The sequence below is a fragment of the Tinamus guttatus genome, unplaced genomic scaffold (assembly GCF_059628265.1).
Source record: "Tinamus guttatus ecotype Peru unplaced genomic scaffold, ASM5962826v1 Tinamus_guttatus_pri_ptg000314l, whole genome shotgun sequence".
Lineage (NCBI taxonomy): Eukaryota > Metazoa > Chordata > Aves > Tinamiformes > Tinamidae > Tinamus > Tinamus guttatus.
The window spans coordinates 1,523,557-1,551,308 of record NW_028288848.1 but is presented as its reverse complement, the minus strand read 5'-3'; the positions used below and the strand labels follow the sequence as shown (position 1 = coordinate 1,551,308).

General features: G+C 36.9%; 1 protein-coding gene across 1 annotated transcript; it reads left to right on the top strand.

The window, feature by feature from the left end:
* Positions 1-231: 231 nt before the first annotated feature.
* Positions 232-26,989, top strand: NHLRC2 (NHL repeat containing 2). The gene is made up of 11 exons (XM_088528845.1): positions 232-388; positions 2,542-2,694; positions 7,166-7,621; positions 8,850-8,971; positions 10,692-10,821; positions 19,956-20,055; positions 20,508-20,739; positions 21,178-21,300; positions 22,115-22,324; positions 23,523-23,748; positions 26,267-26,989. The coding sequence occupies exons 1-11, from the start codon at positions 232-234 to the stop codon at positions 26,521-26,523; spliced, it is 2,166 nt and encodes a 721-aa protein (XP_088384971.1). The 3' UTR covers positions 26,524-26,989.
* The last annotated feature ends 763 nt before the right edge of the window (positions 26,990-27,752 follow it).

Below are 27,752 nucleotides of genomic sequence, written 5' to 3'. Positions count from 1 at the left end.
ATATGCCGCCGAGAATATCAGGGCTATGTTTAAAAAAGAAAGAAAAAAAAAAGAAAGAAAAAAAAAAGGAGATCAGTGTTCCTTTAAAACATCCAATTTATTCCGATTTCGTGCTCAGGGGATTTTTTTTATTTATTTTAATTGCTCCTCGGGGTTGGCGCGGGCGCTGTCGAATATGGGCCGCGGGAAAGGCGGGCGGCGCGGAGCGCCTCCCCCGCTCCGAGCCGGGCCATGGCGGCGCTGGCGGCGCTGCTGCCCGCCCAGACGCAGCTCGAGTACGCGCTGCTGGATGCCGAGGCGGCCCCGCAGAAGGAGGACCTGGTCTACGAGTACCTGCGCAAGGCGGACGGCCGGCAGCGGGACCTGACCGTGCCCGAGCTCGGCAGAGGTGGGTGGCAGGGCCCGGCCGCGGCGCAGCGGGAACGGCCGCGTCCCCCCCTCAGCTGCCTCCCAGGTCCCCACCACCGCCCCCAGACCCGGGACCGAGCCGTCTTTCCCGCCCCCCGGCGCCTCCCTTGAGGCACTGTTGCTGCTGCTGGCGGGCGCGCAGTGGAGCGGGGGGTGAGATGTTAATTGCGATCCGGTTAATTTACGGACTTGAAAAAGAATCTGCCCCCGTTGTGAGAAATGTGACTCCCGAAAGTGCCGGCAGGAAGAGACAAGTGCAGGGAGTCTCTTCATAGCGCTTTGCAAGTGCTTGTTAAAACGTGTTCTTTAAAACTTCCTTCCTAAAGTTTCATGTAGCTTTGCTGTTTTAACGTTTTTAACAAGCGTTTCTGCAGGGTGTTGATCTCTGCCAGGCAGGGGTCTCATCTTACCCGTGCTGGCAGCTTCCTCCCGAGCTCACCTGGTTTCACTGCAGGCCCTTAAGGTGTTTCCCACGACTCTGTCCCCACGACTTACCCACGATCCTCAATATTCCCCGTTTTTGATAATACAGACTATGCCGGAAGTGTTCTCCCTGGTCAGCAGTGTCCCCATTCCACTTCCACACATTGTTACATCTCTTTTTACACCCAGAGGGAATCAAACGTTAAGTCTTGTAAGATCTTGTACGTCTTGCTTGGGGTCCAGGTAACCTAGTGAGCTGTTGGAACCAGGAGAGTGTTTGCATGACAGAGAACCTGAATGACACCTTTCAGGCCTAAAAACACATATATATCATGGGACTTAATCCTGACCTAACCAGCGAAATAAAGTGAATGCTCTTTCTCTCTGGATTTGGTTTCCTGAATTTTCAGCTTTATCATTAGTGTTATTTTGCTTTTTGTATTTTTTCAGAGATGATGTTCTTTTCAGAAAAGTGCCTCAATCGGCATTTTTAATTTACAGTATATTTTGATGAAAGATATCTAGGGACCTATACTGTAAAATAAATAACCAATTCTTTAAAAAAATGAAACATTTGTCAAGTTGAATGCATGATTTCCTCAGTGTACAGGCAAGTGTTTACTGGGTCTTATTATTGTCACCAAAACAATGACTTTTTGTGTATGTAGGTAGTGAACAGCCCTCATCTTAGTGAAACAGAGAAAACAATCTTCCTGCTGCCTCGAGTAGCAGTAACTTGTTCTAGGTGTGCGAGAAGTAATAGCTTCTTTAGTTGAACCTCTCAGGATGGAATTTTGGGATATTTTTAGGTTACTGAAGCACACTTGTACTTTTTTTTTTTTTTTAAATGTAGCCCTTCAGAAATTTAGTTGGGCTATGATATATTACATCTGCATTTTTTTGTTTTTGTTTTGTTTTCCTGTTATTTCATGTTTATTGATAATAAGGACCAAACACATCCTGGATTCTTATTGCTACCTTAATGCCAATTTCTTGTGGGATCAGAGGAATATCAGTCACCTCTGTGTGTGCATGTATATAAAATGAGAAAACACTGCCTTAATGTCTTGTATCAGGTGGTTGAAAATAAATGAGCAGAAGTAGTACCAGGCATATCTGAAAAAGGTTTAATTCTTTGAAATCAACATATAATTTATACTTGCTATTTCTAATTGTTCCAACTTGAGATCAAAACTATAAACAGAAATATTTCAGTAGTTTCTGAGAAGTTCTTTACATAAATGTAAAATCTCCAAGAGTTTGCATTTTTCTCTACTTACTAGCAGATACTTGTTTAATATTAAATAAAATAAGCATTACCCATATAGGAGTTAGATTATGTAGATCACACTCTGTGATGGATAAAAATTGTTCTATAGCTTGCATGTGCTTTCCATTAAAGGTGCCTATTTAAATATATAATCTGCATTTTCAATATTACATTAATTGTTACTAACTTAAAATTTTGCTCAATATTACTGAATTATTAAATTTTATTTGCTAATTATGAAAAATTGTAGAGCATAAAGATGAGTTTGATAAATATAGTACTTTTTATTTGCATTCCTGTAAGGATAGAAAGTGATGTTAAACCTTTTTTAAATTAACTATACTGGCAATTTTGTCTGTTCTCATGGAATGTAGGTATGAAGATGTTCCTTTCCCTCTGCCTTTCCCCTAATTTGAATACCTCTGTTCTATAAATTCCAGATTTACAGTGGCTGAACACTGAAGGTCCTATTTCTCTTCACGAAGACCTTTGTGGAAAAGTGGTGGTGTTGGATTTCTTTACTTACTGCTGCATCAATTGTTTGCACTTGCTGCCCGATCTCCATGCACTAGAGCATCAGTACTCTGATAAAGGTAAAAGTGCTTTGGCTTGCCTGGAATAGAATTTCCTGGCAGTGTTGCAGGTGGAGTAGCTGAGTCATTTTGTTGCTCATTACTAAAAGCTGGCGGAAGTTCAGGGAGGCCTAAAAGTGTCTTATAATCTTTTATGTAACCTGGTAAAAGTGACTGATTGTACCCCCATCACATTCTTAAATGAGGTTAAATAAGGTAGCTACTGTGTCTGTATAATTAAAGAATTGGGATATGTATTTAAAGCCCAATTCTGATTTTATAAAAGGAGCTGTTTGAAGAATGCTACACAAGGATGTGTGACAGGTTCAAGATTAATGTGTGTAACCCTGCGCATTTGACTTAGAAGCTGAAAAACTTAGCTGTTTGCTTCAGATTAATTTGAGATCTAGTGTGATGGTTCCAAATATAAGGAACTTTATCTAATGAAAAAAAATGCCCAGATTTTTTGTGAGGAGAGAAACTGTTTTAAGTGGGAAGGTAGTTAATGAATTTAAAATGGTCCACTCTGAACATCAGTTATGCTGGAGAAAAAGGTCTGAATTGAGATTTCAGAAGATTACAGTGATTGCATAACAAACAATATTTTAAATTGTAAACATTCTGTACTATGGTACTATATGTTATTGTATTCTGTAATATCAGTATCTCTCTTATATATTTAATCTTTTTTTTAAGAGCAATTGGTAACAAAAGGTTGGTTCCTAACAACCTCTTCCTACAAACTTGCTCCCTAAAATACTTGAACGTCTCTTGTTTTGGTGGATAAATACCGAATTCATAATCAAGTTGGAGATGTGTTTGGTGGGGCTTTTTTGTTTGTTTGTTTGCTTGTTTGGGGTTTTTTGGTTTGTTTTGCATTTGCATTTTATTAAGCTTATGGTCATAAGAATTATTCCTTGAAGAAAATACTTTCCTGATAGATTATATGTTTAGATGATTTTTCCTTTTTGTAGGTTTTTTTATTTTTTTTTTGTTTTGTATTTGAGCTTTGCTGTTGTTTCCTGCAGGAACTGGAGGTAGAACAAAAACATTTGGAATAAAAATGGAGCGTTAAGGTGGAAGTAGAAGGAGATGAGGGTGGGTGTGTGGCATGTTAATCTTACATGTAATGTGTTAGGTAAAAGAGGCTAGCAGCTGGGCTTAGGAAGAGATGAATATGTTTGTATGGTTCAAACAAACAAAAAGGAAAATATGATCATCTTAACTGTAGCTTTCCCTTTTGGTTCTTTTTATTTTTTTTTTCCTGTGTAAATTGTGAGCCTTTGGTGGATTATTAAATTGTTAACTGCATGAATTCTAATATTACAGTGGTATAAAGCTATAAATGGTTATATGTATGTAGAGATACATCAAGGCAAAAAGGGCTGAGGTTTTTTTTTTTTTTTTTAAGCTATAGACATTGTCAATGTGTGTCTTCACTGGAGGGGGAAAAATGCTTATCAGTTACCAGAGGAAAGAGGAGAGGAGAGCTGGCTTGAGAAAAGTAGAGTTCAGAAGAATAAGGTTAAACACCAAGGATGCCTGACATAAGAAAAAAAAAGAAAACAAATGAAAACAAAATTCAAGATAAATGGATTCAAGTGCCTTGGTGTTCTGTGCCTTATGCTGGAGTTTCAATCCCTTTCAATGTGTGGTGTTCAGTTAAGGGAAGTCCCTTCTCCCTTGGGGTGAGGGGAAGGGGGGACAGCTTCACTTTCAGTTGCATGAGTTATGCAATGTGTATCACACTGCTATTGCACAAATGCCAAGTTTGATGCAAATACCTAGATGGCTCCTTTTTAGGGCAGCATGTTGGGTTAAACAATGAAACTGCAGCTTTACAAAACTTCAGGTGTATAAATATAGGATGTATTTGCAGGGTCAATCTACATATTTACAGTGCAATGGAAATAACAGAGGGTGCTGATCTATCTGACAAGATTATCTGGAATGAAAACAGTCGTCTTGTTTTGCTAAAGCATCTATCTCAAAGTGCATTAAGATTTTTTTTAATCCGTTGTTGGAATATCTGAAAGAACATTTCCTATATCTTTCTGGTTAACTGAGGACATTCTCATAGCAGTGTAAGTCATGGCAGTATCTTTTTTTCTTTGACTCTTCACCGGGTACATAAACTTTTGATATTCTGATAATGTTTTTATTGTTCACATGGTGTAAGTACCCTCTTACGCAGGAGTATGCTGGAACGTCAGCAATGTGATAATCAGACAGGAGATGTGCAAACACAAGAAGCTCTTGTTTTAGGATGGTTGCAACTGTCAAATACGTCTTTGTGCATATGCACATGTTCTTATTGTCTGGAACTTCAGTAGGTTTGTCTCAAAGATTACTTTCCATAGAATTAAATGGCTGCTTAGCATCTTTATCTGATATGCTCTTGCTGCTATCTTCAGTGGTGCTATTTCTGTTTTCATAGTGGCATTCAGAAAGTTATTTTAAACCTCGGTGCATATTCAGTTCATGTTATCAGCAGTCCAGAAATGACTTCTATAAGAGGGAGTACTTTTTATATATTCAGAAATAGCTTGGCAGACATCCAGTCTTATGCTCTGGCATAATCCTTCAAATAATGTGTTTGAAATGGTGCGCATATTCCTACAGCCTACAGTAAGATTTGTGAGTTCCCCCAGGAGTTTTCTTCACGAGATGATGTTTTATCCGATTTGTGCTGTGCAGGTGCCGAGTACAGAGCTGCTCTAGCTATGCTGCTGCTTCAGAAGGGCAAGTGGAAGGACTGCTGCTGACACTCGCACAGTGGAAATGTTTGACATGCTGTTGGAATTCAACAGTTTATGATATTACAACTTTAACTATCTGATGTTGCAACAGGCTGTGCTTGTGGGGTTAGCAAAGACTGTGTCAGTTATAGTGATTTTGTAATCCCTAAACCTGTTCTGTTCAACTAAGTTTTATTGCTTTCCTGCTATGCGATTTTCTTCTCTCCTGTTCTTACAATGAAATATGGGCATTCTTGCAGGTGTTACACTTCTTCATTGATACTGTGTTATGGCTGAGGGAAGAGAAAGACTAGAAGAGAAAAATAGTTTCCCTTTTCTCTATAACCAAAGAATAAAACCTGAAATTGAACTTGTCCTTTAGAAGAAACTCCCCAAAGCTCAAATAATACAACTATTTAAGACCCGAAGTAACTGCTTTGCTTGCATTTCTGCCACAAAAACAACAAAGTAGATCACTTAAAATATGGATTTTGTTGCCAAAACAATAATGACTTTGGCAGTGCTCCATTATTGCAGAGATAATTCATCAAATTCTTGCAGTGCAGTGTGCATTACAGCAGAAGATTCTTTTTCCCTGAATAGGTGTCAGACAGTCATATTGTGTCTTGGAACACTGAGTCTCAAGGGAGTTTTTATGCCTTGGTTTTGTATTGTATAATACACTTAAAAAGAGAACAGCTGCATTTTTCTGTCAACTTTATTGTGTGTGTGTGTGTAATATTAATTATATGCGGTGCCATGAAGTTAGTCAATAGTCTGTATTACATAATTTACTTAAGCTTCAAAACTCCTAGAAGTGCAGTGCAGGCACTAGAAGCACTATAGTGGTTCATGGTGGCAGTGCTTTCATGATGCGGAGCTGCGAGAAATCTTAAATGCCTCATTCTGTCCTGATGGCTGCGAGCAACAGACTCTGTGTAAATGGCTGTGTTCTGAAATTTAGTCCAGTGTTACCAGTCCTCTGAAGTTTTAAGTAGTCATCACAGAATTTGCAGGTTACTTTACAGGTTACCAGGTTAAGAAGGTTATGCTTAATAATATTTTTCACCTATGGAGAGAGATGAGGTATAATATTTATGTCATGTACATTACTTGCTCCATTTGGTAGAGATTTTGCTGGTAAAATATATATATGATATATATATATATATATCATATATATATAATAAATATATATATATTTTAAGTGCGTAGTCTTTGTTTTGCTCCTAAAGAGTACTGCAAAGTGACTTGATTAAAAGAAGATTCTTCGTTCTCTTTCTGTTGGGTTAAGGTAGGGGGGATGGAAAATTTGGGGCTGCTTGCCCCAAATTTTTTTTGTTAGAAAAAAAGGATAATTGTGTTGGGGAAGCAAAAGACAAAGAGGTATGATAAACACTTGAAAAATTAAAGTAGCAGGTGAACTATTCAGCTTACTTGTTATTTTGAAAGCAATTTCTGCCTTTTTATGTTGAGGTTATGAATTACAAACAATTTATGCCATATTAGATGTCAGCCAGCTGGGGAAGTAATGGTACTCAAGCTCAGTACTTTTACTGATGATTTATTTCTGAGTTTCAATATTTTGTATACATAGCTATATTCCTACTGAGATGTAATGATTCATATTCGTTCAAATCATCTTTCATTCTGGAAGGCGGTAGGTCATACTGTGAGATGTCTGTGCTTCATTTTTACTTTTTTAAACTGAATTCAGACACAAATATGACTCAGTGCAAATCTTTTCCTTTCAGATGGTCTTGTTATCGTTGGTGTCCATTCAGCGAAATTCCCAAATGAAAAGGTTCTGGATAACATCAAAAGTGCAGTTCTGAGGTATAATATTGCCCACCCAGTAGTAAACGATGCAGATGCGACACTTTGGCATGAACTGGAGGTGTCCTGCTGGCCAACTCTTGTCATTCTTGGGCCTCGAGGAAACATCCTGTTTTCACTTGTTGGAGAGGGGCACAAAGAGAAGTTGTTTTTATTTATTTCTGTAACTCTGAAGTTCTACAAAGAGAGAGGACAAATCAAGGATAACAGAATTGCAATCAAGCTATACAGAGACTCCCTCCCACCTTCTCCCTTGCTATTTCCTAGCAAAGTTACTGTAGATAATTCAGGAGAAAGATTAGTAATAGCAGACACTGGACATCACAGGATTTTGGTTACCCAGAAAAATGGGCAAATTCTACACACTATTGGAGGTAAGGTTATGCAAGTTTCTTATAGTAAGTTGATTTTATAAATGGAGTATATTCTCTGGGGTTACTGGTCTGGTACTTTTCTTAGAGCTTTTCTTATGACAACTCTTTTTTTCCTTAGAGCTTTTATCAGTTTATATTGGTAGCAAAAACAATGTCTAAAATAACTTGTAGTGGATATTGGGGTGATGCAGCTGGTTGAGTTGACTGATATATTTTTTCTTTGTTTTGTTGCCTGAGTTTAGTATTTTTTATGCCATGTCCAACATGAAGCACAAATTACATGTTCTGTAGTCTTATGTAAGAGTTGCACGTGGCCATAGATTTAATTGATTTACACCCATGTACATGCCAGTAGCATGGCAGGGAAAAGACACGATAATGTCTCCTGTCTCAGTAGATTTTTTTTTTTTTTTTGGCGATGTGTGTTTTGAAAAGAAGCATCCCTCTGCAGAAACTCTGGTTTCTTATCAAAATTCAAGTGTAACATGCAAACAAGTTATCAAAGTAGAGAAAAGAAAAGTAAATTTGAAATACTTAAATACTTTAATTACAAACCTTTTACTAGTAACATTTCTACTTTTGCTGACATCTGCTATTAATGTACTTTGGATGTTTCCCCCTTTAAAATATGATGCTTACCTTTGCACTGTTTTGTTCGGGTCAAGGTCTTTTCTCTTTCTCGATTATGCTGTGCAGAAGACTCACTCCATTATTCTCACTCTTCTGTCATGTAATTAGTTTCCTGTCATCTTTTTTTGCTAATTATTATTCATCAGAAAATGCTGCTGAGTATTTTCATTTGAAACTTGTACCAAAAAATATATCATTGAAATGAAACTGAGTTTTGACATTTAAAGTCTTCGCTGCTGACTTGCTTTGATGCAATCAGGAATAAAAAAATCTACTTTTTTTTTTTCCTCTTGTTCCTGTTGTTTCCTTATGAAAAAGCAACAATATAGACCCGTATTAAGTTCTCTTTTTAGAGAACGAAGCCAAAGATGCAAGGAGCTTAGAGTGGAAAAACGTAGTAGCGCCTAATTGTTGTCATAGTCACAAAACATGGTGACTAAAATGAGATTCTCACATATTTATAACATGCTATACAAGGTGCTATGAAAGAATCTTTTAGAATATGTAATTATCTTATAGATTTAAATATATGCACTTTGATTATTTTTAAGTTCTTCTTTCAAAAACAACTTTTGCGTTTGCTTTTTTTCTTTGATAGGTCCAAACAGCGGAAGAAGAGATGGAAGATTTTCAGAGGCAGCTTTCAACTCACCTCAGGGGATTGCTATAAAAAATAATGTGATTTATGTAGCTGATACAGAAAATCATCTAATTAGAAAGGTAATTTTCCTATATGACAGTACCTTCTCCCACCTGCACAGATGAAAATTTATACCCTGTTAATTATTTTACAAATACTTTCTCTAGCAAGAATATAAATAAATGCTGTAGTGCAGTTTGTTTTTTAAAGGACGACATATGTATTTATACATCCTTTCAAATGGAGATGATATGCACTGCTTGTTCTAACATAGCTGGGTTTGTTTGTTTGATTTTTCTCTAGTGTTTCTTGCTTTCCTGTTTTGAGAAACTTCTTTTCTTAGTATTGGAAACAAATTATTTTTGCTTCACTTCAAAGTAGTCAGTTTCTTACCAAAAGGTACCGTTCTCTTGAGGTGCAGTGATTTCTGCTCCTTTGTTACTCAGCTGCTGGGGCCTACAAATGGCAGGGAACTGATTTATTTTGAGAACTGTCTACACGGGGGGTGTTTTAGATTAAACACAAGGTTTTAGCACACTATCCAGTATAAGTTGTAGCTGGATCTTAAATTTGATTACATGAAATTTAAAGTAGTTAGAAGTTAAATTTGCTGAAGCAATAATGTATTGCCTTATTAATAAAAATATTTTATGCCTGTCCAGAACATCTTGTACGTAGATCCTAACCAGTATTTGGGTTTCTGATTCATTATCTCAGGAGGTATTTACTAATTTGGGATATATTTGTACTGTGTTTTTGGCTAATTTTGTAGCACTAATCTACAAATTCTCCCTACTGTTTACATGCTAGTTTGCTCCAAAGCTTTTTTTTATTGAAAGGGACCAAGGTGGTCCTATTGATAAGGGAGCGTTATTGCAGAGAGAAAAAAAAAAAAAAAAAAGTTCTCATCTTGCTGATTATTCATCATTGTAGCCTGGAGACCGCAGATAATTAAATGGTTTGGGTAACAAAGATAGTACAGGGATGGCTGAAGATTTGAGTCATACTGCTTCAGCATTTTTCATGGCTTCTAAACATACAACATCCCAGGATTAAAGAATTAAGGTAATATAACAGCTACGGGTTCATGCTTTCAACCACTTATGAACTGCTTATGCAAAATACAGTCTGTGTAAAAGGGAACATTTACTGCTGCAAAAGTTAGAAGATGCTAGGCAGGCAAGACTACGTTTTTGCATAGTTGTCACAATAAAGTCATGAGACTTAACCAGAAGTGACTTAGAAAATGCACAAAAAGGGAAGGAAAGAAAAAGGCAGCAGAAATGGAAAAAAAAATCCTCCAGGGCATGAAATATTTGTAAGTCTTGCTACTGAAATAAACTGCACAAAATGTTTGCTTTGTAGAGATTATTGTATGTATAGATGTGAGATACTGTTGGAGTGTTTGAGGTTTTTATGCTTTATTCCATATGGTATATATGGACATCTATTGTCCGTCTGAATGCTACTCTAGAAAATGTTCGTAATTTTTTCCAAAAGTTCAACCTAACCTTGACAGATCAGGAAGAGAAATACATGTTTTTTTCTTTCTCTCTCTCTCTCTTTTCTTTCTTTTTTTTTTCTTTTTTTTTTGTTTGTTTGTTTGTTTTGTTTTTGTTGTTGTTGTTGGTTGGTTTGGTTTGGTTTTCTGTCCTATATAAATAAATACCTGAAATTTGTTAGGATTTAGTTTCTTTTTTTGAGCCAAAAATCCTCCATTTTTGACATTAAGCTCAGATTATCTGTAGTGACCTCCGCCTGCTATTGTACGCTCAATTTACATAATTTGGTTTCATATAGATTGACCTTGAATCAGAGCTGGTGAGCACTGTAGCAGGCGTTGGGATACAAGGTGTTGACAATGAAGGTGGAGCAAAAGGAGAGCAACAGCCCATCAGCTCCCCGTGGGATGTGGTCTTTGGAAATTCAGGTATTGTATCAGAGAGATTAACTTTTTTTATTATTATTATTTACATCACACATGAATGAGTGTTGCTCTGTGTTTTCCTTTGTGGTAATCCCGAATTGCAGGAAAAAAAAGTTTTACTTCAATGTACAGCTGAGTTTAAGAAACAGTGATTTCTTTGGGAAAAATATGAGTTATCAAGTTATCAGCTGAAATCAAGTTTCTGTTTTGAGTCTTGAAAAAATGTGGATTTCTATCTAAAACAAAGGTGATAATTTTACAGCAAGTTAATAGAAAAGGAAGCTATGACTGCTAGGTTAGTGCTTTATGCCAGCATCGTTGTAGAAGCATGTGCATTTTATAGGAAATGGACATTGTCTAAAAGTTCCCTTTTTGGCTCTACAGACATGTCTGACCATTTGTAAATGTTGTAGTTTGTCACCTATATTTATTACTGTTCAGGTGACATGAAATCATTAGACCGAAGATCATAGCAGATTTAGACTCATAGCAGAGGAGTATCTCAGGAAAAATCTTGCAAGCATCAGGAGTGAAAATGAAATCTTTCCATAGTGAAAAAGATACAAGTAGCATCTTCTAAGGAATTGCTAAGCTTTTCCTTTCCCGATCCACCTAGCACGTTCCTTAGCTTGACATCACATAGTTGTGATGCTGTTAACTGTTACTAGCTGAGAGTTAATATTCTGCTTTCTCGTTTAATTTTCATTTCAATATAATTTAAAAGTCGGAACTGCGAAATTTCTTAACATTGAGCAACCAATCTTTAAATGTGGCATAAAACTCTAGAGCCAGAATTTTTGGTGTAAAACTTGATTGCTTACATTGGTTTTTTTGAACTTGCAGATGAAGGGGTAAGGAAGAGCTTAACAATTGTAGATAACATCTGTTATCTTTAAATTAGAAGTGCTTCGCAGTACTTATAATTAGAAAATTGTCATGACCCGAAAGCATGCTATAATCTTGGTAAGTTACTCGGGAGAAAAAAAAAAAACTCAAAATTAATTTAAGGGAACATAAAGCTATTTCATAAACGCAGATCATTGAAAGTTTTCTGGTGCAAATATGTTCCCAGTAGAAACAATGTGCTTATGTACTTTGACTGCTAAAGCAAGCAGCAGGCACCGTTTTTTAGATGTAATGGTTCTGCTAATGTGACTTCTACAAAAAACAAGCGCAGCACTATGAAACTCTGACCCGATATTGAAACAGTGACCCTGTCACTCAGTCTGTGTTACAGCTGTGGCCCAAGAGCAGTGCCTGAAAGAGAATCTCACCAGCTGTGGCTTGCCGTAAATGAGCGGCTGCATGACTTGTTCTCAGTATTTTCCAACCTCTTTGTGGTCCAATAGACTATTGTGTAGTCAGGTGCTGGCATTTTCATCTGTGTGGGTTACTGTTTCACAGCCCAGCAAGGAAGGAGGCTAATAACTCAGCACAAGTCTTGCCCTGGTGCTTCAGAAACTTAAGCTGATCTGCAGAGCTATTCAAACAGAGCTGTTATTTCACTTATACGCTGTTATTTATCATGATGCCTTCTTCTGCCAATAGCTGATTATCTCTTGTTGATTTTTTTTTAGTTCTGAGAACCCTGTTAAATGAAATGTTAATTGATTGCTATCAATGTGAGCCTAGTCATCCCTGAGTTAGTCACCTCTGGAAATTAGTCACCCATAGTGTTTAACATTGACTGCTTTTTGTCACTGTTAGTATGAAATTCAGATCTCTAAACGCACAGTTCAGAGCAATATAGATTTTTTTTTTTCATATTCAGTTAGATCCTATCTGCTAGTTGTCTATTTAGATCTCTATCAAAACAGTATAACCTGCAAGTTAGAGGAGATGAAATCAATTTCGTTTCGTTCTCTGAGAGAGTAATAGGCCAAGTACCTATCCATCTATTTGATTTATTTTTTTAAGACTTTAGATACCATTTTGTGTGAGCAAAATGAGCTAGGGAAATAGACTTGATAAAATTACTGTGATACTTGTATAAAATTGTTTAGAAAACTGTGATTAGAGAGACTACAAAATAGAGGATTACTGAGTACTACCCTGACAGGAATCTGTTCATGATCCCAGTAACACCTGAGTGGAAAGGATAGCCAGTGAAATGCTGAAAAGATAAGTTCAAAATGACTTAGATTCCCTGGAAGTATTCCCTAAGGAAAAAAAAATGTGTTATTTAGTATGCAGAAGGTTCTTCATGTACAAAGGAATGATAAAATGTAACATATACCCTGGATAGATACCTTGGAGTAACATGTTTTGCCGGCTGAGTTTTAGTCTTTTCAAGATTAATTCAATTTTGAAAGGAAAATACCTCACATGTGAAATCAGCCATTCTAATGTTGCAGAAAATAGAGAAATCCTTTTAAAAAAGCCTTACATATAATGAGGTAAAGTTATATTCACTATTAAGATTACATATAAAAATACCCTCTTAGCACTGCTGCTTTCTGTCTTTTCCTTTTGCAGAGAAAACATGGAAAAGCTGGTGCAAAGCACAGAGAGTTTTTGGCTGTATGATCCTAGGGTAGAGTACCCCAGTCCTGCATGCTCCAATATCACCTCCTCCTGTGTTCCCTAAGGCTGCAAATATAAAGTTATATTCACTATTAAGATTACATATAAAAATACCCTCTTAGCACTGCTGCTTTCTGTCTTTTCCTTTTGCAGAGAAAACATGGAAAAGCTGGTGCAAAGCACAGAGAGTTTTTGGCTGTATGATCCTAGGGTAGAGTACCCCAGTCCTGCATGCTCCAATATCACCTCCTCCTGTGTTCCCTAAGGCTGCAAATTTCTTGCAGGGAACCACCTCAGTGCCTCCCCCTCATATTCTTTCAAAACAGCCTAGTACTGCCAAAGCTTCATTAGTTCAGCCATGGCTGTTCTTCCCAGTGCAGCCTTTTTGAATCTTTGCATGTGACAGCATGATGCCACACTTGTTTGAATAGGTTTATGAAACATTATGTGAAAATTAAGTCACATCACAAGTGATAAAGTTGAAATGGAATGTTTATGGTTGGGCTCAGTGCAGCAATCTGTATAATCTGTGGTTTAGGGGAGGATTTTGGAGGATTTAGCCCAATGCTCTAGAATGAAATGTGTCAAAATACAACCAGCAATGGCGAGCTTCTAGCAGAAGTACTTCCTGGGGCACGTGCAGAATTTTGGCGGTGCCAGTTTGGGCATTTTAAGACAAGAGTTTTTTAAGGAACCAGGACTACAGGATGCAATTTAAATCGCCAATTTCAAGGACCAGTTGGAGGAATCATATAAAGGAGGTCTGGGCAGGGACGTGAATGGTGCATGTCGTCTCAAGACACAGTGCAAACACAGTGAGAATGTGCATGAGAACCAGGGCTGTGTGTCGCAGCCTGCAGTGCGTTGCCCTCAGAGCATTGATACAGCTCTGAGTCACAGAATATCAAAATAGCTCATCACCAGTGCAGGAGGGTTTGTCAAAGCTATATTGCTACTGCAAATTGCTGGAGCCTGGTGGGCTCCTCTGCTAAGTCATAGCACCTGTTCATCATTCAGCAGACGTGCAGGAAGCTCTGTAGGAAGCTCTGTAGGAAGCTCTGTAGGAAATCAAGGCCAAACAGAGTTCTGTGCCAGGGCAGGGACTGACCTTCTGTTGGTGATTCTCAGTGTGCTGCTGTCCTACCACAAGTGCATCTGCTCTGTTGATAACATGCTGTGTTTCAGTACGCTAATGTCTACGAATGAATTTGGATGGATGGTCTGAATTTGGATGGAATTGATCTATTTTCAGAAGTTACTTATGTTTGTGTTCACCCAGCAATGCCCACGTGCCGTGTTGTTTACATGTGCTTATGTGCATCTCTGTGCAAATTTGAGGAGGTTGTATACACTTCAGAAGGTTAAGGTTCAGTATTCCATCTAAGTTAGATTTTTGTGTCAACTGGCATGGCGATGAAATGGATTCATTTCCATTTTCCTTAGGAATACATACCTTAAGGTATGCACAAGAGGATTTTTTTTTTCAGAACTCAGATCTATGGATTTTATACTTTTTAGAGCAAGCGGTGCTTCCGTGAGCTTTATTTTAATGCTCAGAGCCATGCAGTCCAGAACATAAAAGGCATAAGAAGAAAAGCTTAAATGCTTAAGCTCTTTATGTGCTATGCGAGACAATTATAGTGTTAAACTGCTTATACTGGTGTCTTTCAAAATCTCAAAGGGAAAGGTTATCTCTTAAAAGTTAAACTTCTTTTCCATGTTAACTATATTTCTTAAAACGTTACTTCTCTTAATATAATTTAGATGATGTATTGGTAAATTAAAATACTTACTTGTTTGCATGTTTATTTTAATATATGAATTATTTTTGCAATGACATGAGCTTAAATTATGGTCTAAAATATGCCATTTAAAGAACCAAGAAATGTCCTTGCTAATATTAGGACACTATACTCACAAGTCATTATTGCTCTGACATGGTTGGTTTCAAAGATATGAATTAAATACACAGTTCAGTTGCTGGATTCCAGAAGACATCAGGACTGATGCAAAACCTATGGAAGTCATCAGTTCTTTTCCTGACGTCTGTCTTGGACATTCAGGAAGGTTATTTTATATCATCAATAGAAAATAATTCACTTGTCATTTTGAGTGAATGACATTTTTTGCATTAATTTGAGCTCCAAGTATAGTAAAAATCAGATTTCTCAATCTCTTATGAAGCTGAGCACTGTAGTGTCTGGTCTTAGTCTGCTCACATTGAAAATCCTTCTAAGAATTCATAAGGATGAAGTCGACAGATATCAGACAAACAAAACCAAGACCTGAAAGGATATGAAGATATCTTTATCAAAACCAAATGTATCCATTAGTTGGCAGCTTTGTAATTTGAATTTGCTTTGTATACATTTGCAAGATAACAGTATTGAGAAAAATGTTTTTGTGGGATCATTCTTAGAACAGATATTAGCAAGTATCTCAGCATGCTTTTAACCAAGCTTCACAGTATTTACATGAGATAGTAAGCTTTGTTTCCTCATTTGGTACAGATGTGGAAAACTAAGACAGAGAGATTAAGTGACTGTGAAATACCATTTAAAAGAAAGTTGACACAATTGTCTCCCTTTAAGGTAGGGGAATTAATGGAGACAAAACACAGAGTAGGATTCAGACAGGCAGTGTTGTTGTTTGTCGTATTTTTAGTTGCTTTAGTTTTGTTTTACCCTCTCTTAAAAATTCTTGAGTAAACTCCTTGGATTGCATTCTGGCTTTGTTGAAATTGATCCTGAAACTGGAATTGACATAAATTGTATAGGAAATGCAAAATATAAGGTCAGCAGTTTAAAAATGCATTAATAAATTAATTACTATGTGTTGAGTTTTTTTTTTTTTTTTTTAACGCTTTCTGTAGTCCTCTTCTATTTTTATTCAGTGGGTGTTGAAAGCAAGTGATGCTTAAATGCGCAGTTGATCTAAGTGTGAAATGTTCTTGATAGCTGCATTCTTGCTGGAAGGAACAGAACGATGACCTGTGCATGGTGACATAACTGTGTGGTTTAGATTCCAAAATCGTCCAAAACCTTGTCTTGATTGTCAAACTGTTTGTAGAAATTCCCAAGTACAGTATTGACCGTGTTTTAAAAAATGAGTTGGAAATTTGCCCTTCAAAGATCTAAAATAAATCTAAAATAGATGTAACATAGATACTGTTTAAATGAAAGTGTGGTAGCTATCTTGATGGTACAAACTTTATAGCCCTTAAAAAGTAAAAGTATGTAAGATTTTCTCCATGTTTCTTTATGTCTTTCTATATATCTCTTCTAGTCTTGTTTCATCCTGGCGCTGATGTTCTAATCTTCTTTGCTTTGTGAAAGGAATCTCCCCTGGTAGTAGCTGAAAATAAGAGCTGCTTCGGAGAGCATCAGGGATTAATTTTGAATCATGTTTCTCTACAGCTCAAACTTTGCACTACCCTAAGTACATAAATTGTGCTACAGTGAGTGCCCTAGAAAGGTCAGCATTACTAGGAACATGTTTACAGTGGAATATGGGTGTGCCAGGACTGCAAGTCCTTGAAAGCACGGATACATAGCAGAGGTGGGTTTAGGAACGGGAAGAGCACGGAAGTGCGGTACAGTGTAATGCTGCCATATGGAACCAAAGTGCATTCAATGCTTTCGTGCATTATTAGTGAATCTTTGTAACATAAGTGTATCACATTTACAAGCCATACTTTGCTTTGATACAGACAGCCCTAAAGATAAGAAAGTACATATCCTAATAAGGAGAAACCACACTGCATTTAAAGACAACTTGAGATAGTTTGGAATGTGGGGCTTAATTGAATAAATGTAGAAGAATTACTTTGTTCTTTTATGCTGCTTTGTAATAAATTCTTTTAAAAATAAATTCCTTCCATTCAGGGATGATAAGGAGCAATTGGTGGCATTATCATAGCTTTTAGCATGTTTGTTCTCCCTGCCCCTCCTTCTCCTATGAGGACAGTAGAGGGACACTGGTGACACATCCACAAACTGTTTTCCCCTCAAAGAATGTTTTCTATCTTCTGCTTTAGAACTTTAAACATGAAATTCCATATTGTCAGGACCGTCATGTGATAAAATACGCAACCACAGGCATTGTTTTTACTTCTCCACTTTGTATAATTTTCTGGTTAAAGCTGTGACGTATTTTTCACAATTCAGGGTACGCATTCTGTTTCCATGTTTGTATCCATTCTCTTGCTTCTACTTGCTATCCAGAAGAAAATATTTAACTTTCATAATAATTTAAAACAGTTAAAAGTTTCTTTCTTATTTTTCCTGTCTTGTTATCTAGTTGAAGAAAGAACCTTCGCTCCATTGATCTTACATATTCAGTAAAATTTGAAATTAATATTGATACTTTCTTCTTGTATTTTGTGTTTGATAAGCCTTTCAGTGTGTATAATTGGGATAAGGTGTCTCTTTAATTTTTCTACTTCTGGCTGTCGCAAGGGTTCTTAGTGTGAAGAGGTAAAAAAAAATGATCCATGCAATAGATTTTCTGAAGTGCTCATCTCTATTCTCAGTGTTCCATTTCATTGGTGGATAAAGTGGGTATTAAATATTTAACAAAGCACTTTGCAGCCTTCAGAATAGCATAAATGCAATATAAAAAGCCCATTTTCTGAATTAACCAGTGTTTTTAACACTGCATGTTATGCAGTACTGTGAATAGCAGCATCTGAATAACGCAAACTATGCAGCATAGAAACATAAAATCCCAGGAGCTGAACATGTGCTCTATAGGAGGTAGTCAGATGATTGCCTAGCCTGTTTTCTTCATCAAGTCTCTTAAAAACAAGTTTTAATCAAAGATTATCCCGTGGAGGTTTTCAGGATTTTTTTCTTTTTGGCATTCCTAGTACTTTCTTAGCACGTCTGGTGATTTGTAGAATATTTGTTTTCCAGATCATTTTGTGAACCTCTTCACTCATCAAAAGCTATGGAAGTTTAGCTTTTATTTTTGGGCTTGCATAAAAATATAGAGCATGTGGAGATGTAGGAGAGATTCAACTGAGTTCTTCTTCATCACAGGCTTGGAAACTTGTATCTTGATTCCAGAAGAAGGAAAGGCTGGAGATAAAATACATTGATATATATTAATGCTACTCTTAAACTGGTTGAAGTGAGGGGCAGCTGTTTCTGTAGACAGAAGGGCACTGTTTTTCTTCTAACACATGATGTAAGAATGCTTGAGAAGTGGAAGATGCAAGGATCTCAGTTTGAGGAATGGAAATAATTTTATTATAGGAAGACTGATTTGGTCAAACTTTCAAAGTTTAAAATGTTTGCAAGCATTTCGCATAAAATTACTTGCATTCCGAAACTACTAAGTAAGAGGGGCTGCTGTTTGTTGCAAGGAACAGTGCTGTGGAAGCACTGTTTTAGAAGATCGTGTGAATAAAAAGTTTCTGTGAGCATTTGGAAGATAATTTTATTTTGACTGGCTAAAGTTATTTCAATATCTGTTATATGGATTTAGAAAAACTTTTTTATTTTGTTTTTGACTAGATGGAACAGTTCTGTATTGTGTATATAGTGTTAGGAAGATAACACTGTACATTTTAAATGTTTAAATGTCATTTTTCTGTTCTTAAATTATTCAGAAAAAAAGCTAAGTAAATTCTTTTTTTTTTTTTTTCTTTTAAATGGCCTTTCACTGTTTTCCTGCCTTCTTTGTTATGCTGCGATATGATCTGTTTTAAGCTATAGAACAGTGATGTGGTCTTTTGTTTTGATTTTTATCATTTTATCTGGGAAATATTGTCTGGTCAAGTTGGTCTATAAGTTTGGATTGGTTTTACACTTTATGAGTTGAAAAAGAACAGATACACATTTGAACACTTTTTGGTCAGATCCCTTTTTCAAGCTCTGCATCTTGCATTTATGATACTGCATGTACAAATACACACGGAGAAGGAATCACTTGGAAACTCGTTAGAGGGAAGCTGGTGCTTGCACACATGACACTTAATCTTTGAATACCCAGCAGTTGTTATTCTCTGCAGCATAAATCTACCTGACAGTGAAGCACTAGTTGCTCTTATCTTGAAAACAATTACCCTGTCTAAGCTACCATTAGTGTTACCACTGACTGACTTCAGTGGGATTGCTAGGATAATAGAACATGTGAATTTGCAGGATAAAAGATCTGTAATTAAAACCAGCAAATGATCTGAAAGATACTGCCACTGTGATTTCTCACAAACCCTGGAAACAATGGCCAATAGTTGTTTGGAATATTGAACTTTGCTGCTAATTTACTAAATTACATGTGTGTATATATATATATATACACATATACATGCTTAACAGACACATGTGTATATTTGTTAACCAGTATGAATCCAAAAATAACAGGTGAAATGAACTCAACAGCAAAATCATGCAAGCAGCAAATCCCATTTGAGGTATTGTCTTTGCCAGAGATATCAGAGAAATATTTTATAATTGTGGAAAGAGAACAGAGGAATAAAGGCACTGTGTCCCATGGCAAAGGACGTGGCTAGGTGGGGAAGGTCAGGGCTGGTTTGTTGACTTCTTGCTTTTTAAAACATGCCCAAAGGACTTATTTTCCCCCCTGTTTCTATACATCTTTTTTTAAAAAAGTTTCAGGTTCCCAGGAAGATGATGTTTTATGGATAGCCATGGCAGGCACTCATCAGATCTGGGCACTGATGTTAGAAGATGGAAAACTACCAAAGGGAAGGTAAGCAGTTTTAATGAGAGATATAAGGAATTGCTGTTTGTTTGATAAATAGCCTTCAAACCCCAGAGAGAGATAAACACATTAAACTCAAACTAATTTCCCTCAGTCTGTACTTAGCTTGAAGTTTGCTGCTTCTCTTCAGACTTAAAAGGCTTCTGCACTTGAAAGTCTGCCTGTTTCTTTTTTTCTCCACATAAGTTAGATGAAAAGGAAGATACCATGACTTGGTAAACCACATTCATATTACTGGATGTTGCTTTTCATTGCATTTGCTGGATTTTCCAGGAATGAATGATAAACTAAGGTGAAATAAAAGCTAGCACAGAGGAAATTGGGATAATTCATTGTGTTACAGTACAGATGCTCACATGCTTTTCCTGCAGCTTCAGTTTATACATAATGTCTAAAGTATTTCATACGTATTCGTGAACGTGGATGCCATTTTCCTTCAGCGATTTGAAAAAAGGAGTCTGCCTTCGATTCGCTGGGAGTGGGAATGAGGAGAACAGAAACAACGCGTACCCACATAAGGCTGGCTTCTCACAGCCTTCGGGTCTCTCCCTGGCTTCTGAAGATCCCTGGAATTGCCTCTTTGTAGCCGACAGCGAGAGCAGCACAGTGCGAACGGTCTCTCTGAAAGACGGAGCAGTGAAGCACCTTGTAGGAGGCGAGAGAGATCCATTGGTAATGACTTCCACCTTCCCCACACTGCCCTACTAATAGTCCTCGAGCCTGACCTGGAAGAGCCACTTTTGGGGTGAGAGGGTAACTCGGTTTCCATGGCCATCCATTGCTTAACTTCCCTGCTTGGAATGCAAATGTGTGCCAGTCGTGGTGCTCAGTTGTAGTGCAGATTGTACCCCCAGGGGCTCCATCACTTATAAATAACAGCCAACTATAGCTGGCATTGCCTCTTGTATAAAGTCAGCTGTATTCATATTAATAACCTAACTGTCCTCATCTCGATTTTGGTGGTCAGTGTCCGTAGTTCCCAGGTCTCGATATCCTTGTTTTGAAGTTGTCTTGTTTTGTTTTTAGTCAGTTAATTTCCATTTAATTATAATAATTTAAGTTTGTCAGCACTGAGTGATCAAATTTTAATTTAATGACATCCTTCTTTAGAATTTGTTTGCTTTTGGTGATGTGGATGGAGCAGGCATAAATGTAAAGTTGCAGCATCCTCTAGGAGTAACCTGGGACAAGAAAAGAAAACTGCTGTATGTGGCTGATTCCTATAATCATAAGGTAAGCACATAGGAGCATATAGCACACCATTTTACAGCTCTTAGAACCATGAGAGAAAATTTTAAAAACATACAAAGATTGTGTTTGGAGGAGCTGAAGAAACAAATGATATTACCTCTTTTGTAGGTTCCTTTCTGTTCCTTCCCTTGTGGGTCTTTCTCTTGACCCCATTTTTTTTGTTAGCACTTATTGTACAGCTATGATGGCCTCTTTGATACTGCAGTTTGCTAAAACTTGTAGTCCAAAAGGACTTGCCTTTAGATTTCCTTAAAAAAGACGTATATATTTTGGAGGAGAAATATTGTGGGTTACTCCTATAAAATTGAGTCATTCAGTTATATGGAAGGTTGTGTTGTGTGATACCAGCTTGTTAACATTTACCTTGATTAAATGCACTAAGAAAAAAAAATGTTTTATTTTCATTTGAAGAGTAAAATATATACTCCAAATTAGCCCACCATTTTTTTTTATGGTTCAACCATTTTGAAAATGTTTCCAGAAAACTTCCAATGTAAGAGAAACATGCCAGTTGGCACACTTACATGGCAAAGGGGTAGGTGGTGTAGAAGGGAAAAAACAAACACTTAATAATGACCAGTAAATGCCATTGGGGAAATCGAGGAGAAATAATGAAGGTATTTTTTGTTAAAGGATGGTACCCTAGCAGCCACATAGTTGATAAGTGTCTATCCTTGAAGCTAAGGTACTCGAAGTTAATGGTAGCTTCTGAAAATGTTGGGCATGAGAAAATACAGAAGCTTTAAATACCAGTGACTTTTTTCCTCAGATTGGTTTGTTTGTTTGTTTATCTTAGATTAAGGTTGTAGATCCCAAAACGAAGAACTGTGCCACCCTGGCAGGCACAGGAGAAGCAAGCAATGTTACTGCTTCCAGCTTTACAGAGTCAACTTTTAATGAACCAGGAGGTCTATGTGTTGAGGAAAGCGGCCGCTTGATGTACGTTGCAGACACAAATAACCATCAGATTAAAGTGCTGGATTTGGAAACAAGAATTCTTTCCACGGCAAGTAATATTTATTAAGCGTGCTAATACTGGTATTTCTTGGTATAAATTGCTACTAGAGACTTTGGTAAGTGGTATAAAAGTCAAGTAGCTAGAGATTTTTTGATATAATTCTTATATTCACATAATATTTTGTGGCAAGATGTGTTTTGGCAAACACACATGGTTTGTTAGCACGGTGAATGCAAGGCACCTTCTCCTTGTGCTTTGCCTTTCTGTCGAGATCATCTTGCAATATCTTGTGGTTCATTTTGCACATTATTTTTACTTGATCTTATATCTGTTGACATTGTTATCTCTATTAAGATAAAACAAATAAAACAAAGATAATTTGCAACATTGAACTGGAGAGCAATGTCCATAATATCCTTAGGTTATTTAAAGTGGCTGCTTTTGGGAGAGCAGAAGAGCTCTCACTGTTCCCTTGTAGGTTGAAAATTTGAGTTTCTAAAACAGAATTTTTCCAAACCTTTTAAAATTTTGGTACTACAAAGTCTTGTTTTTACTATTACAGTGTTTAACTTTTGAAGCTTGCTTTTAAATGATGTCTAACTTTTAATATGTGCAATGCAAAATTTCTTTTGGGCTTTCAAGCTGTCAAATTAAAACCATTTCAGAATTAAGCACTGCTGTCTTTGCTTATACCACATGAGGGCAAAACAGCTTTGAATTCCTGTCCATTCTATAATGGCTCTGACTGTTTTTGTACAGGTAGGACAGAATGGTCAAAGTATGTTTGTGTAGGTTTAAACTTTCATATTAAATATAGCATTCTGAGAAATAATCCTTTGCTTTGCTGTATAATCTCATGGTGAGAATCTTGTATTTTATTACCTTAGGGTACAGGCAGTACCAGATAAGAGCATACCTGTAATGTTCATTAAACTAAAAATGTAATTAAACTATTATAATTTTAAATTTAAGTATAGTGTAACTAGTGGAAACTTGTAAGTGGTAGACTTATGATTTTAATAACGAATATTACTTTTCTCTATTTTATATATTCATATATCAATTTTATATATTCTAAACTTTTTAAAAATCTGTCCTTCACTGTACTTTTTGTCACTGCAGTCCTGTTACATTCTGTTTTGACATGCACTGGTTTCCCTAGTGCATGTCAACTATGAATATGTGATTGTGCTGTGCTCTACAGCACAGATTAAAAAATAATATTTTGTTTGATTTCTGCTGACAGTTGCCTATCCTGAATCCAGGAGCATGTGATGTTCCAGATCATCAATCTGTACAAAGTGATAAAACAGCAAACCTTCCAAAACTGCCTAAATCTTCACCAAACATTCAACTTCCTTCACTGGCTGTAAGTCCTGGCCAGACAATTCAATTTCTATTAAAGTTGACTCTTCCTCCAGATGCAAAACTGAATGAAGAAGCACCTAATTCCTGGTTCATCACAGCAGAAGGTAAATTGTTTGTATTGTCATGGCAGTTGAACTAGAACAGGTAAACTGTGAAGTATGTCATATCATGACATGCCTGTGACACAAGGGATCTCTATCTCATGGACTTAAAATGTCTCTTACAGGCCTTGTGTATTATATTTAGAGAATAGTTGCAGTTTCTGTGTTTAACAGCTGGGAAGGTAATGGCTGTTTTTGCCTGAGTTAACACTTGTTGCATTGACTTTTTTCACAATTGCTTGGAACAAACTGCCCGTGGGGGTTGGCAAAGATGCTGCTCCTGGAGGAGTTGGGCATTTTGGTTGTTAGGTGCTTTCCTTCTGCTCTCTGGCTTGAAAGGATTATTCCAGGCCTAGTGTCTGTTTTTGGGGGAAAGCTTACCATGAACCTGTACTATCTTCCTGAAGAAGCTTACTATTTATTTATTTATTCCCCACTCTTCTAAAAATTATTTGAGGTATATACTCTGAACTATTCTTACATTAGAGGTATTTTTTTATGTCAAAAAAATCAAAAGTGACTGGTCTTGGTTACCGTAAAGTAGGAATAATAATATTGCATGTCACAGCAGTGTTGTAAATTAATCAGTATCTCAACTCTTAAGTATTTGAAAAGAACATGGAGAACATGTTCTTAGGGCCTGTGACTGGAGTGGTTTAATTCCATCCATCATTGCCATTCTTACACTGGAGATTACTGTGCCCATAGCATAACTGGTGGAATGGAACATGTGAGCATTCCCTAAAATTTCCTTCAGTACAAAAATAGCAAGGTTATCTGAAGCTGCTTCTTGGGCAGGGTGACCATTAATGAGTGTTTGGAGACAGTGTTTTCCAGTGTTCCAGCTGTACCCAGAAGGGAATGTCTATCAGTGCCCTCCAAGTACCGTGTGAAAGCCAATATATATAAAATAACCCACATGTTTTTCAGATGTTTTGTGTGGTGAAACAGCTATTGAGTTAACCAGGTGTGATTCATTTGCGTTATCACATTTACGCTCTAGGAATACATTTTTGATCTCACTAGAAAGTCATTGCTTTTAAAAGGTATCCAATTCTGTGCACAGTATGCCTAAGTAAAACCACTGTCATAAACTAGTGTTTCTGGGGATGAAGGAAGACACGTAGCATGCAGATGCTGAGTAAAAAATCTAAACATTATGAACACATTTGCTGTTAGTCTCTAGGTTCCCTAGAAGTGTGTGATACTGTGGACAGAGACCTGTTCCTTCTAGGAGGGACGAAACAAGCTACCCAATAAGCTGATACAGAGCAATAGAAAACCGACTGTTAGAGCTGCTAAACAGTTTTAAAAAGTGCCTCATTTGCACCTCCAGTAGATTTTTGTAGAGAAAACACTTGTATATAAAATACTTTCACTCATTTCTAGCACTGCATTGGAAAACACTGTATCAGACATCTGCTGTCCGTTCTAATCTGTTTATACTGTTAATAGTCATCAGTGCATGCAGATGCAGTTAAACAGATCTAAAGCTAAACATCTATGTTTTGACTAGTTATTTGTTGGCCAGCTTTCAAAGAATCTTTAGATCCATATGTTCCCTCAACTAGATGGGTTGTTTTTAAAAATCAAAAAATACTCTAGAACGCTACAGTTTATTTGTGCACCTTGTGGTTTGAAGAAATTTCTCTTCCCACTTTGTGCCTTTAGAGAGCAGATAGACTCTTTTCAGGAGCATAAGCATACTTTTTGACTGAAAAAAAAGTCTCCAAATGTTGTTGAAGTAAAGAGCTATGTCATAGTTTCAAGGGTTAGTAAAATTACAGAATGTAAGCAACTGAAATTCAACAAGCCGTTTGAGGCTCATATATTCTACAGCCAAGTTGTAGTTATTTGCTGAAAAATGCCGAAAAGAACACTTCATCCATCTCGCTTATGGCAAAATACAGGGTACAATGCAATGAATTAGGTGCATTTATTGTGCGATTCATTTTTCAGCTCACGTACTCTTAAATATTTAAATATTTATGAAGCTCAGGTCCCATTGTAAGAGTCAGCCTGAACATTACTAAATTATAGCAATACACTTCTAAAGCCAACATTTTTGTTTGGAAATGCCCTAAACTACCTTCATTTCTATGCATTTATGGCAGTCACCTTGCCTTGAGTATTAGACCTCTGATACAAATCTGTAACAGCCCATTAATTTAAGGAGAATTTGTGCTTACATATTGCAGAATTTATGGTTACATATCGCAGAATAAATTTTGATATTCTTTTTAGAGTTTGTAGAACAAATTGCAGATGCATTGAATTTAGCTGAGGTGTACTTCTTAACGCAAAGCTATGGATCCCTCCACCTTTAAATAAATAACAAAAGAACATTTATAAATTGCTTTTCCTTTTTCTCTGTGACTGGAAAAAATTAGACAGAATTCTGCCTAGCTTTGCACATGGAAAGAAAACCTATGTTGTCTGGTAAATGAAATCAATGCTTTCTATCGGTTGTGGAGATGATGTTGAATGTCCTAATGATAAAACCTGTTTTTTTCTTTTACAGATAATACATGGTTGCTTCCAGGAGAGTGTGTGTCTGGAGGAATTAAGGATGTTTCCCATCAAACTCTTATTCCCTTTCAGCTCCCTCGTAGCTGTGTCTCGGCTGAAGCGATCCTGGCTGTCAAAGTGTGCCTCTATTACTGCAGCAAAGGGAGCAGTGCCTGTATGATGAAAGGAATCTCGTTCACTCAGCCTCTGCAGATAGCTAATACAAACCAAGGTAGCTTGACCCAAGTTGAACTGACACACACATTTTAACCAACCCAAAGCTGACTAATTTCGTACTTTATTTTAGTGTCCAGTGTTTCTGTAAGAGAAAATACAAATAGATTACTCCTCTGATGTTCATTTTCCTACAGCTTATGAAGAAGTTGAGAAATAATATACTTGATAAAGTGGGTTCTTCAGAATTTAACATGAAAATTTAAGATCACCACCTCGGTTCTTGTCATACTGTAGCAATGATAATATAACAACACTGTAGATTTTGTTATTGATGGTGAATATGCTGGCTGTTTGCCATTCTGAGCAATGAGCAACAATATCAAGAGCTCTTTTGGAAGAGGTAATATTGCTTTGTGAGGTTGTTGTAATAAGGTTTTTGCACTGTGCATACTGTAAAACAGCTAGATCCTTTTGGACTAGCAGTTAGAAATTCCTTTAATGCCCTTAACTTTTAACAGAATGTCACAACCAGTGCTTTCTTCTTCCAGGTTTTAAAAGTTATTGTTTTTATTTTTCGGTGTTGGCATTTATGACACGTGTATTTTGAAAATGTATCTTAAACTAGGTGCAGCTCTAATTTTATGCGAGCTGTGTTTTAACTAGATATGACTGCCTTATATCAAAAGCAGTTTCATGAAAAAAAATTCTGTGAAAGGAAGTTAAGTTCCTGCAGAAGCATTTCATGCTGTTTTCTAACAAAGAATGTGTCTCTCTAGTGTGTATACTAAAAAGTCAGTTTTCTGTTATGTACCCATTTACATTTTATACTAAATTATAGATAATAGTTGAATATCTAAACTGCAAAAGTTAAGCATCACTTCAAGCAGAAGAATCACTTTTTCTTCCCACTTCTATGGCTTCTGTGTAAAGACCTGTCTGAAGACTCCTGTCTTGCAAACACTTGATGATGAATAGTATCATACTCTTGGATTCTAATTCAAAGCCTTCTGAGTCATTTGTTAATAGTGGCCTCTGAAGAAGACCATATGTTTATTGACGGATTATTTGCATTCACATTCCCATTTGCGGGATCTGAGCTTTTACGAGTAAACTGTTAATTCTAATGTTTGCATAACGGCCTTTAAAACTGCATTCCAAAACTCTGCCTTTGCTGTTTAGCTGTCGTGCAGGTAAAATCCTGTCAGTTTTCCATAGAATGTAGCAGGAGTACTGTAATGTGTGCAAGTTTCTTACATGAATTGGTGGGATTTCCAGTGGGCTTCCGTGATAACTTGGATTGGGCTCACTGCTTGCATCACGAG